Source organism: Meles meles, chromosome X, assembly GCF_922984935.1.
Source record: "Meles meles chromosome X, mMelMel3.1 paternal haplotype, whole genome shotgun sequence".
Classification (NCBI taxonomy): Eukaryota; Metazoa; Chordata; class Mammalia; order Carnivora; family Mustelidae; genus Meles; species Meles meles.
The window spans coordinates 83,456,313-83,469,262 of record NC_060087.1 but is presented as its reverse complement, the minus strand read 5'-3'; the positions used below and the strand labels follow the sequence as shown (position 1 = coordinate 83,469,262).

The following is a 12,950-nucleotide window of genomic DNA, read 5'->3' as shown; positions in this document are numbered from 1 at the left end:
GCCTAGCCAGACATGCCTGGGCTAGGAATATTGAACGGATTGTGTCCCTGGGAAAGGCCAGAGAGCACATTTTATCTACAGCCACGTTTCCCCATAATGACTGGCATTTGCTTCAATAGCTCCGCCATGTTCAGTAACTTCAAGAGGGCAAGATGGCTCCAAATCTTGGGCTGAGATACTTTCTGTCACAAAACAGTTGCTTGACTCTCCATGTTGGGCACAGAAAGGACAAGAAGGATGATGATCATGGGTTACTTTGGAAACAAGTCTGGGGTCTGGGGACAATGGAAGGTGCCTGGAAAAAGCAGGTACCCACAGCCAGCATCTCCCAGTCTTTGGAGAATTCCCAACAAGTCAGTCAACACCCTGGGGCTGAGGCGGGATAAAACTGGAAAACAGCCAAACAGATGAGGAAGAGTGGGGGTGGGGTGAAGGGCACTGAGATGTGCAATGGGAAACTTACAACGCAGTGCTTTCTGGACTCTGCGTAGCTTCATGGCAGTGCGGTAAGCTGAGAATTTAATGTTGTTCAGATCGGCTGCAAAGAATGGAAAGAGCCACACTCAGATCAAGGAAATGCAAATTAAAACCACAACAAGATACCATGTCACACCCACCACCTTGGCACAAAATAAAAGTCTGATAATATCAGGTGTCAAAAAAGACATGGATAAGTGAGTAAGGCTGGTGGAAGCGCAAACTGATACAATCACCTCAGAAAACAACTGGGCATTACATAGTAAAATTGAACATTCACATAGCCTACAGCCCAGCTGGCTGTGTATCCTAGAGCAGTGATTTTCCAAACATTTATTGACTAAGATGCATGGTAAGACATGCGTTCATTGGACATCATGGTCCAATATTATACCCATGTGTGTATGTATAAATAACTGAATCAAACATTTCAGGAAACAATACCTTGCTCGATCTGATAGAGTAAAAACATAACAAATTACTAGTAAATATGACTTTTGCTAAGGATCTGTTGGGCTTTCAAATTTCCTAGTCTATTTATAATGCACTGAAATGATGTTAGACCTGTAGACTGAAAAACATGCACAGAACGCGTGTACAAGAGCTCCTTAGCAGCACTGTCCTTAATGAGTTGCAAATGATAAACAACTCAAAAGTCTATCAACAGTAGGTTGGATGAAGAAACTGTGGTGTATATATATAAAATGGAACACTCTACAGCAGGGAGAATGAACCATATTCACATGCATCAACACGGATAATATCTGCAACCTAATGATGACTCTCTCTTTTTTTTTTTTTAAGATTTTATTTATTTGACAGAGAGAGATCATAAGTAGGCAGAGAGGCAGGCAGAGAGAGTGAGAGGGAAGCAGGCTCCCTGCCGAGCAGAGAGCCCGATGTGGGACTCGATCCCAGGACCCTGAGATCATGACCTGAGCCGAAGGCAGCGGCTTAAACCACTGAGCCACCCAGGCGCCCCGATGACTCTCTCTTAATAGCCAACACTAAGGTGCACGAAAATCACACTAATCAGAGTCTGGACAGCGTCTTTCAAAGCAGATCTGATTCACATCTCTAAGCAAAATTCCCTAATGTGATAGTAAAATGGTCCAGGAGGAATGTAGAGCCTCCAGTTGAAGGGGGCTACAGAGGGGAAAGGAAGGAAGGCTGCTGGAGAAATGAGAAGGCACTCATTTCCACCCCTGCCTGCTTGTTGAATGGAATTCCCTTCTGTTCTTATAGGGAAATGGCAGCTGTATAGATCTCCACCCTATACAGGAACCCCGAATTCTTACCCAGGGTTTGGTATAACTCCGTCATCTTGGGATGGTCCCAGCAAGTGGTCTGAGCCTGGTGGCTACAAACAGAGGCATCAATAATACCAGGATCCAAGCCACCCCTCCACACATGTGTGTCACTTGGTGATAGGTTAAATGCAAGGAGCCGCCGGATCCCAGGGTGACCCATGATGATCCCAAAGCACAAGTATTCACCTTTACCCAGGTAGAATCTTGAGCTCTTGAGATGAGTAGGAGGAAAAACCGGACAGGATGGAGGAATCCCAACAGATAAGGAGGGATAGGGAGAAAAAAAGACAGGCGAGGGAGGGGTTGTGGGCAGGTGAATGACCCACTTCTAATTCAGATGGTCACTCACTTGATGTAGTAGGGAACTTTATTGGGTGAAATTGCTCTTTCCCAGGGAACCTGCACAGAGGCTGGTAGAGGAGAAGAGAAAGAGAGAAGGAAGTTGGCCGCTTATGCTCTTTAGATCCCCAGGACTCCCCTGCACTCTCCTCCTGAGTAGGTGGTAAAGCCCAAAAGGGGAGGCCTGACTCACCCTGCCAGCTCTTAACAGCCCCTGAAGGTGCAGCAAAATCTGATGAATGCACTCTCTCCCTGATGTTAGGCCAAGGGAAGAAGAAATTGTCACCGATACCCTCAGGTTTCAGAGAGGCGGCAAGGGTCTGAAGAGGAATACCCGGCCTCAGCCACACCAACGATCTCTTCCCTGAGAAGCCTGCCATTTCTACCCATTCGGTGCTGCTGTGAATATGAAGTGGACCCTCAAAGCCCTTTCCCCATGAGGTTAAGCCTCTTGGTACTGTGGTGCAATGGGGAATGCTACTGCCCGTTTCCCTCTGGCGAAGAATTCTGGAAAAGGATGCCTTTCTCTGCTCCATGGCTGTATCTTCCAGATGGAAGGAGGGTTTCGTGACCTGGCCAACCTCCTCACTACAGGTTCCCTGTGTATAAGAGCCCACTGGAGGTAGAGCTGCATGCCAGTGATTGATTATAAGAGCAAGAGTTCTAACCGCCATTCATGTTTATTGAGTTCCCACTATGAGCCAGAGACTGTGCTAAGTGCTTTGCACGCATAGCTGATTTTCATGTCCGTATATTCTCACCATCTCCACTGCTACCATCTGACCTGGGTCACCATAATCCCTCATCTGATTACCATATGCTTCCTAACAGGTCTTCCTGCTCCCGCTCTTGCTCCCCAACACCCTGACTCTGTCGGATCATGTCATCTTTCTGCCAAAACCCCTTCAAAGTCTCCCAATGCCATTTAGAGTAAAATTCCAAGGTCTGACCATGCCCTACAAGGGTACTCTGTGCCCTGGTCTCCTGCTACCCTTCTGACCTCCCACTTCCTCCTCTCTGTATTACTTCTACACCAGCCTCCTTCCTGTTCCTCAGGCATGTCCCTGCCTTAAGGTCCTAGAAGTTGCTATTCCCTCTGCCTGGTGTGCTCTTCCCTCCCTCAGATATCCACAGGGCTCATGCCCTTGTGTCCATGAGGTTTCTACTCAATTGCTGCTCTTAGTGAGATCTTTCTGGACTATCCTATTTGAATTTGCAATGCCTCCCTCATCGAGTACAGCATTGCCTTTTCATGCTTTCTCTGCTCTACTTTCTTCCACAGCACTTGTCACCAGCTAATATATATATTATAATTATATATATAATTAATATATATATTATAATTATATATAAAATTAATATATATATTATATATAATAATAATATATATATATTATTGCACTCACTTGGTTACATTTCGGCTTTCCTTACTAGTGGATAAGCTCTACAAGTCTAAAGACTTGTGTCTGTTCCATTCACTGAGGTAGCACCAATGCCTGAAACACTACCAGGACCCACATTAGGTCCTCAATAAATGTTGAAAAAATGAAGGTATTTAACTTGCATAACCCTAAATAAATGTTGAAAAAATGACCCTATGAGTTAGGTAATATTTTGTCCTCTTTTTACATATCGGGAAAATTGATGGTCAGAAAGGTTAAGCTGGGTTTTTTTTCAAGCTTGCCCAGCTATTAAGTCAAGGAGCAGTGACTCGGACTTGGCCTCTCTGACCTAAGAGCCTGTCTTTTCAACCGCTCTACTAGGCTGCTTTATCCTTACAGCTTTTTGGATTCCAGGATATCCTGGGCTCCTACCAGGCCCTAAAAGGAAGAGAGTAGACTCTCTTGGAAGGTAGCTGAGGTTCTGCTCAGTGAAGTCTAGTTTGTCTCACGTACAGGAGAGGAAGTGCTGCGACCCAGGCCCGAAGTCCCGGTGGGCATCCTGGAGCTGCTTAAGCCTCTCGCCAATTGACACCTATAGAAAGAGGCAGAGAGTCAGTGAGTTCATTCCAGAGATTTAGTGCAGGATTTCCAGGCACCTCTGGAAATCTTTGTGAAGTCCTTTACAGGCTAGCTCCTCCCATGGTCACCAGCTCCTGGCCCTTCCACATCACTCCCAAGGGTCAGAGAAGAGCATCCTTAATTCCAGACCATAGTCACTCCCCATCTGCCCCTGTCCACCCTGAATGCCTGCATTTAGACAGGCCCCTCTCAGGTCTTCATTTCAATTACCCCCTGCAGCTTAGAGGTTGAGAAGTCTGTTCCCTGGCCCGAAATGCTCTACTATTGTTTTCCCACGTAGATCCCACTTTAATGCCCTTTCACTTTCTTTTGGCCTGAAGAATATTTCCCCCAAGCCTAGTTATATCAAAGCTCTTCCCTATGACTCACTCCAGGCTTCTCTTCTACCTGTAGTTGTTTCCAGCGGACATTGATCTGCTCCAGAGCTCTGGAATTCTCCATTGACAAGTGTACATCAGAAATGGCAAGTTGGTGGGCCAGATCATTCACCAATTTCACTCCATCTTTCATGGGGGAGAATTCTTCTTTGAACAGCTATAGAACCAGAACCCAAGTCCCACAGCAATCAGAGAGTGGGAAAGAGGAACCATTAGTCATTCACCTCAAGTCCTCCCTCTTCACCCACAAATTTTTGTTTCAACAGCATGACCCAGGTGCTTGCTATTAGGCCATTTGGACTCAGGTGTGGGTGGCCACTGTCCTTATCCCCTTCCTTTCCAACTCTCAGAAAACAGCAGGGAAAGAGAAGACAGTGGAAGAACAGAGGAGAGACTCCAGCTAAACCAGCCCCCAAATCTAGCACATAAACTGGGGAAGACTCGGTTGCAGTCTGGTCCACCTTTCTGTAGGTGAAGTGAAGCTTCAGTAGCAGGGACTGGGAGGAGTGTCAGGTCTCAGGGTGGACCATAGTCAGGCTACAGGTCTGCATACCTTAAGAGCCTGAATGTGCTCAGGGAGTGAATCAATGAAGAGATCCCCAATAGGCTCCCATGTGGCTCGGACTCCCTCAGCCTGTGTCAGAGTATTGCTTAATTCTTCCATTGCTCCTTGGATCTCCAACAGCTGCTCCAGAGTGCGCTCAATGTGGCGGTGCTGGTCCACACAGCGGGCTGTCAGCTTCTCCCATAGTTCACTGGCTACTGTTGCCTGCTTCCACACAAAGCGGCTAAGGTTCTGAATCCGTTGTCTGGGAGAGGTATCTGTAAGAACAAGCAGGAAGCCAGGTAAGGCCAACCTGGCAGGGGCAGCCCAGGGAAAGACAGAGACAAAGACAGACCTTTGTAAAATGTGTGTGTTTATGCGCGCGTGCACGTGTGTGTGTGTGTGTGTGTGTGTGTGTGTGTGTGTGTGTGTATACTTAGCACTGCGTGATTTATCACATGTGTTGATTCATGGATTCCCCACCACAGTCAAGAGACCATGTTGTTACTTTCCCCCTACCAGGAGGATTTCCTCATATTCGTAGAAAATGGGCAAGGTAGACTATGAGTAAATATTTTAAGAGGTGCAGCGAGGCAAATCATCCGGAGTTCTATTCACATGACTCTAGAATGTTATTTTGCGTTAGTGTCTGCTGCCCACTTCCATCCAAAGCAGGGAAGCATTTTACGCCCAGGAGAGGTTAGCATAACTCACCTAGCTTTTCCATCTAGGCATCTAAATTGGAGGCTTCTTCCTCCCTCAGATTTCCCCTCAGGAGGAGATTTAGATCCCCCCAAACTCCAGGCTTGTCCTATCTGAGGCCCCCTGGTCAATAAATTGACTACAAGCCACCTACTGAGGGGCTGGAAGTAAACAGAGCTAGTCAAAGCTTTAACAAAGGACTCAGTTAAAAAAGGGCTCTTCCAGGCCATTCATAGCTAGTATCGAGAAGCTGAGGACTCTTCCTGGAGAAGAGGGCCTGCTGGGCTACCACTCACACCCAATCGCCATGAATCCCCCACTGCTACCTTAATTGAACCTGGACCTAGAGTGGCCTACTCTACTGAGGAAAGGGACCAGAAGTCACAATAAATTTTTCTCCTGAAGTGTCATCACCTAACTTTTTAGATTTTAGAAAGATTTTTTTATTGTTAGCACATCACCTCATGTCTATGTTGGAATGAAGCAGTACATTTTTAAAGGACATACTACTACTACTTTCATTCACTGAGTCAGCTCAATGTGTTCGAGTCCTTTGTGTTTTTTTCCTTTTTATGTCTCATTAGAAGGCCATACATGATGCTCCACAGAGCCACATACACCTTTGGGTCACACATTGGTCTCTCCTACTCCAGCTTCTGTTCTCTTTGCTTTTTCCTGCAATGTGAATCTTGCTCCTTCCCAACTTTGGACTCCTAAGAGAAAATTATCCTCCTAGATAACAGCTGAGAAAATGAGTTTGGGGAAGGCAGGAGGGTGTTTAGCAGTTCATTGCTAAGAAGGCAAAAGAGGGGAAGACCACCCACCTTTGCTCTCAGAACGAGGATCCTCTAATTCCTCAAATGGGTGCTGGGACAGGAAGGCCTGAGCTGACTCCAGCACAGAGTAGATATAGGGGCCCCGAGACTTGACATCTTCCATAAAGGCCTATGAAGTTTAGCAACATGGTCAAGAGGGAAGTAAAATTTTTCCATTGCTTTAAATTCCATTCTGTAATTGATGACCTTTCTTCTCTTCAGTGCAACTTGATCCTTTAGCATTATCATGTATCTTTGGGCTACCCACACAGAAAGAGGTGCAGTCCTCCGTATAGGCAGAAGAATGACTCTGACACTGGGAGGTCTCTTTAGTATGACATGGGTCTGTATATGCCGCAAGGTAGAGAGAAATGTGGAGATTTGGGGTTGGGAATCTTGGTTCTCTGGAAGACCCAGAAAGTTCCCCATAAGGGACTTAGAGAAATCAAAACCAGATAGGTAGGATTGATATTATAATTTTAATTATTTTTTTGTTAAAATATAGAGAAGAGTATACAAATCAAAAGTGGACAGCTTGAGGACTTTCCATGAAGTGATTCCATACCTGTAATCAGTACTGAACTCCGTCAAGAACAGAACTCCATCAGCATCCCAGAAGGCACATTCAGTGGCCCCTTCTAGTCACTGTCTCATTCTTCCCCTTTAGGTAACTATTGTCCTGACTTGTAATACCACTGATTAGTTTTTCTCATTTTGAACTTTATGTAAATGGTATTATACAGTACGTACTCTTTTTGTATCTGGCTTTTTCTCACTAAAGTGAGAAATAAAGTTTATTTTCTTGCTGTACTGTATTCCATTCTGCATCCACCTTTCAAATTGAGATAAATTGACATGTATGATTATATAAATTTAAGGTATACAACATATTGATTTGATACATTTATATTGCAGTGTGATTGCCATTGTCACCTTAGCTACACCTCTGCTCTATCACATAAGTATTTCTTCTAGTGCATCCTGTATTCATTTTTAAGAGATAACTGTTGGGGCGCCTGTGTGGCTCAGTGGGTTAAGCCTCTGCCTTCGGCTCAGGTCATGATCTGAGGGTCCTGGGATCGAGGCCCGTATTGGGCTCTCCTCTCAGCAGGGAGCCTTCTTCCCCCTTTCTCTCTGCCTACTTGTGATCTCTCTCTCTGTCAAATAAGTAAATAAAATCTTCAAAAAAAGAAAAAGAAAGAACTATTGCTAGTTTCTGATTATAATAGGTAATATATGTCATCAAAATCTTAGAAATTTTCAGAAAAATATGAAGAAGAAAATTAGAAAGAACTCCAGTTTCATCACTAGCATTAACCATTGTGAACTTTTTTATATAGTTCCTTCTTATGTTTTTGTATGTGTGTATACATGCGCACACATCTATATAAATTTTTGTACAATTGAGATCCACCTTTATATAGCTTCGTATCCTATGTTTTTTTTTTTCACTTAACATTATATTATGTTCATTTTCCCATGTGCCCACTAAAAATCCGGGCAGGATTTGAAAGAAGGCCAATTTCTTTTTTTTTTTTTTTTTTTTTTTTTTTTTATAAATGTGTTGAGGCATTTTTTTTTTAAGATTTTATTTATCCATTTGACAGGCAGAGATCACAAGTAGGCAAGTAGGCAGAGAAGCAGGCAGAGAGAGAGGAGGAAGCAGGCTCCCTGCAGAGCAGAGAGCCCGATGCGGGGCTAGATCCCAGGACCCTGAGATCATGACCCGAGCTGAAGGCAGCAGCTTAATCCACTGAGCCACCCAGGCGCCCCAAGAAGGCCAATTTCTGATGAAAGGGCTGGGGAGAAAAGGTTTGACTTACTCTGGTGGAGTCCAAAACAGTAAACTGGATCCAGCCTCTTGTTAGTTCAGATGTCTAAGCACAGGTTAGGGGCCCATCTGTCAGAATCCTGCAAAAAATATCCCTTCCCAGCTGAAAGGCTACACACCACAGCCTCCATAACTCAAACCTACCGCATGTGTCTCCTTCTCCTGTTGCACCAGGGCCACATCCCCTTGCAAGGGCAGCTGAGCTGACAATTCCTCATCTTTTTGGCTGAGCCAGTCGATAATCTCTTGGAGAGGGAGCTGAAGCTTTCCACTGTGGTCCGAGAAGGCCTCAAGGCGAGCACTGCTCACAAGGCATAAGACCAGTGATTTTTAATCTTCCTTTTTTAAGTGGCAAAACACTTTTTCCCAAATGTTTATGTAACACTTTAATACATAAAACAGATTAAAGAGGAGCTGCTCTGGTTGAAGTGGGAGGAGGCCCAGTGTCCTCCCTTCTCCTCACCCATAGAAGTTCCCAAGGCACCTCCACATGGAGTACAGTACTAAAAACCAATGGGGAGGTCCATGGGTGGGGAACATCAGTGCGGACGTCAGTTAATTCAGTTGTGTGCCCAGCATCAGGCTGGGGAGGAAACTGAGCAAAGGCATTAGTGGCGACAGCCGTCTGGTTGCTGTCTTGCCCTGGAGGAACTCAAATCATGCCAAATTACTCATCAACAGAGGCTTCTCAGACCCTAACCTCTGAGTAGAAAAGGATATAGTAAGCAGAAAGGTTTAGTCAGGCAACTGAATGTGGGCACTCGCATGTATGAGGACGCACACAAATATATGCAACCCAAGGGTTCTAAAAGATGACAGCACCATAGGCTAGAGAGTTGACATATGGAAGGAGAAAAATGCACACACTATAATCATCTCAGTATGCTTCCTTCCCCAAATGAAACTTGAGTTGAGGACCAAGTGGTAGGAGGCTGGAGGCCAGCCTAGGTACAGCCATCAAGATCATTCCCCTTATCTGACAATAATAACTATTCATTGCCTCCTTACCACTTTGGCTAAGCCCTTACCTAAATGATTGCTTTCACTAATTCTCAGAGAAGCAATCTTGCAAAGTAAGTAACCTCCCATTGCCTAGGAAGGTTAAGTAATTTGCCCAAGGTCACACAGTTAAATCATAAGTAGAGCTATGATTTGAACTCAGGTTCATTTACCCCAAAGCCTGCATTCTTTCAGCTTCTCTATGCTTCCTCATTCCAGCCAAAGCCTGACAACAGCAGGAGTTTGGGTTTTGATAATAGGGAGTGGAGAGGAAATGTGTGGGGGGTTAAGTTATGTAGAGGGGTAAAGAAAAGAGGAACAACCAATATAGGAATGGATTTCATGCTCTTACTGATTTGCCTGATTTGCCCTGGTCTGGGGAGGAGTAGATGGGCTGATAACCAATGGATGGGAGTAGAAGGTATAAAAGGACTGGGAAGAGAGCAGATATGATCTACCAAGATGGACAGCAAACATGAGATGAAGAGGGAGTAATCATATCATTCATTTATACATCAGTGCTTTTTAAGTGCTTTTAAGTCCCGAAAGCATTTTCATATCTTATAAGAATCCTCACAACAGGGGTGCCTGGGTGGCTCAGTGGGTTAAAGCCTCTGCCTTCAACTCAGGTCATGATCCCAGGGTTCTGGGATTGAGCCACGCATTGGGCTCTCTGCTCAGCAGGGAGCCTGCTTCCCCCTCTCTCTCTGCTTCCCTCTCTGCCTACTGGTGATCTCTGTCTTTAAAAAAAAAAAAAGAAAGAAAGAATCTTCACAACAACGCTGTGAGGTAGTTAGGACAGTTACTTCACTCATTTATTTTTCTTAAAAAATAAAAAATAAAATGAAAGTGAAATCCCCATAACCCAAACCATGTATCCAAGGTGACATAGCTACTTAAAACTGAGGCTCAAATCCAAGTCTCCCGATTTCTGACCCAGGGTCCTTTCCAAAGACCACAGAAGGAAAGGGAGAAGTGGGTGATGAGGCTGACGAGAGGGGGACACAGGTTGAGAGGAGAACGGTAAGTTGCAGCAGCAGCAAAAGTAGCCCAACACTGTCCCAGCCAATTGCCTTAGTCTCCTCTTTCTAGGGGCCAGGCCTTACCGGAGGTTGTGAGACTTCTTTTTTATTTCATTCCAACACAGATTCATGGCTGGTGGTTCTAGAGGTCCAGCGGCACCAACAGACCCGTTGAAGAGCTTTGGACTTAGACAGGAAACCCCAGCACCATCCTGAGGAGGCGCAGGGGCGGTAGCAGCAGCTCTAACCTGGACAGAAACACAGACATTCTGTGATCCTCGGAGTGTGCCACACCCTGACCTGCACCAAGCCACGGATGGGACAAATGTGAACAAGGGGAGAGAACGGCTTGTCCCAGAGTGTGTTTGGGGGGGCGGGGGGCAGGGTGCGATAAAGGAAGTCTCCTTGGCTCTGCTCATCGCAAGGTCCTCTCTTGGCACAGGTTCGTCACTTTGAACTGCTGGCTACTATCATTATTACTCTTATTACTGTAAATTCTGCCAAGACTACTTACTGCCTGGGTGGGATTCTGGAAGTACTTGCTTTAGACAAGAGCTGCTCAGAATTGCCCAATCATTGGCAACCACAGCATTCAGGGTAAGCCATAGGCTCATGCTTCAGTGTCCCACAGTTTAGCCAACCTTCCAGAAAAGAAAGCTGAGGGGCTGCCTCAGAGATTCAGGGAGGGAGAATAGATCAGCCAGAGAGAGCCATTGATAATAGATGTCCTACTTTGCAAATGAATCTAGGTCTTGGTGTCCCCTCTCCCTCTTCCCCCACCTGCATTTTCCACCAGTCAGGAAGCCTAGAAATCGTCCTAAAGAGAGCTGTTCATCTACCATGGGTTGAGAAAGAGCTAAAGCCACATTTTTGATCCTGATCTCCAAAGGACCCTGACCAGAGTCAGCAGGTAAGGGGACCAGCCGTGAAGCCTGCCGAAGGCTCACCCTTGAGCCCTCAAGCTCAGAGCCCATCACTTGCTCGCCCTGAAGGGTCTTATAAAGTCTGGGGGAATGAGGGTTGTGTCAAATGGCCCTTAAGAAGTTAGCTACCTCTAGAACAGTGCCAGGACTGCCCAGCCAGGGGCAGAGGTGGGTAGAGGGAAGGAGAGTATAGAGGAGGAAATCTCAGCCTGTGCCACTCAATCCCAGCCTGGGGAAACCCACCTGCCTGCCCACCTATCTACCTGCTTGCCTTCTATAGAAAGAACATGGTTCCGGTGAGGCCTGAGAATTTTCTAGTCTCCCTTTCCCCCCAAATGGTAGTGCCTTCCCACACAAGACTCTCCAGGCAATCTAGGAAACCAATCACCCCATTAAAACCCCAGCTCACAGCCACATACTGAAAGGGAAGTGAGGGAGCAATGCAACTCAAGGGCAAAGTTCTGAATTTAGTCCCCCTGTGTCCCCATGAGCTGACCCTACCTGTGCTGCCTGAAGACTCGGTTGCAGGACTCGGCAGCTCCATGATTATCCCTCAGCTTGCAGAATCAGTGCCTGGTGAGCTGCTGGCAGTCCTGACAGGCTCTAAGCAGACTCCCTCAGGGGAGGCCTGCAGAGCTGAGCCAGGTCAGGAGGCGGGAGCTGCCACCCTGTTTGTTTACTGACCCCCCAGGAATCTGGAGGGGGGCGGCTATGTCAGGGCTCAGCGGGTGAATCAGAGCTTTGTCCCTGGGGAATTCCAGCTCACTCCCGCCTGGGCCTACCACACCGGGGCCAGGAGGGCCCTCCCAGGCTGGCAAGGATAGCGGGAGTGGGACTGGGCATTCCATGGTGCTGAGGAAGGGCATAAGGAGGGGAGTTTTTCTTCATCTGTTTTCCCTTTCCACAGCAGACACGAAGGGACTCGCTGCCTGCAGCCCCTACCTCCCACCCCCCAACCCCCCAGAGAGAGGAAAGGATCAGACCACTTTGGTGACAAACCTCTGGTAAGCTATTTCCCCAAAGCCTAGCAGGAGGATGGGCTTGTCTTTAAGGAAGTGTGCCCAGAGGCAGTGAGGAATGGGTGTGGCACACCTGGGGACAGAGCCATGGGAAGTCAGGATCAGGAATTTGGACAGCAGAAGATTCATCCAAGCGCACTGTGGAAACAAAGGGGTGCTCTGCCCTGCCTTTGGGAGGTAGAGGGGAGTGGAGGGATAGTCATTTTCCACCTCCTCAGATTCTCACTGCACTTTAAGCCTGGGGGAAATAGATGGGTCTTGGGGCATCCCCTTGGACCTCTGCAGGGGAGGGAGAGGTAAAAATGGAACCCAGCAACTCTGTGCAGGGATTCAGGGTGAGGGAAGCCCCTGTGCCCTGCTTGTGCTGCCCTGGGCCACTGACCTCAGCGGCAGGGCCCCTTCTGGAAGTGGCCCCTCTTCTCTTTCTCTAGCAGACTTGCCTAGGGGAAAGGTTAACATTCCCGAGCTAGGCCCCCACCACTCAGCACCGAGGGAAAACACTTCGTTTTTACCAAAAAGAGTTCTGTTCCCATCCTCATTTATCTCCCACAGAGTCTTCTGGGCTTTCCAC

General features: G+C 46.7%; 1 protein-coding gene across 3 annotated transcripts in view; it reads right to left on the bottom strand.

Annotated features, from left to right (window-relative positions):
• The window catches only part of DRP2 (dystrophin related protein 2), a 41,053-nt gene that overhangs the window by 14,526 nt on the left and 13,577 nt on the right, over nt 1-12,950 (bottom strand). For all 3 annotated transcript variants that reach the window (XM_045994464.1, XM_045994466.1, XM_045994465.1), the window contains 9 exons: nt 10,522-10,685; nt 8,561-8,717; nt 6,595-6,715; nt 5,078-5,346; nt 4,535-4,681; nt 4,022-4,100; nt 2,137-2,197; nt 1,776-1,837; nt 464-538 (listed from right to left, as the gene is read on the bottom strand). In XM_045994464.1, the coding sequence (XP_045850420.1) occupies nt 464-538; nt 1,776-1,837; nt 2,137-2,197; nt 4,022-4,100; nt 4,535-4,681; nt 5,078-5,346; nt 6,595-6,715; nt 8,561-8,717; nt 10,522-10,685 (1,135 nt within the window). The remainder of the gene's footprint in view (nt 1-463; nt 539-1,775; nt 1,838-2,136; nt 2,198-4,021; nt 4,101-4,534; nt 4,682-5,077; nt 5,347-6,594; nt 6,716-8,560; nt 8,718-10,521; nt 10,686-12,950) is intronic.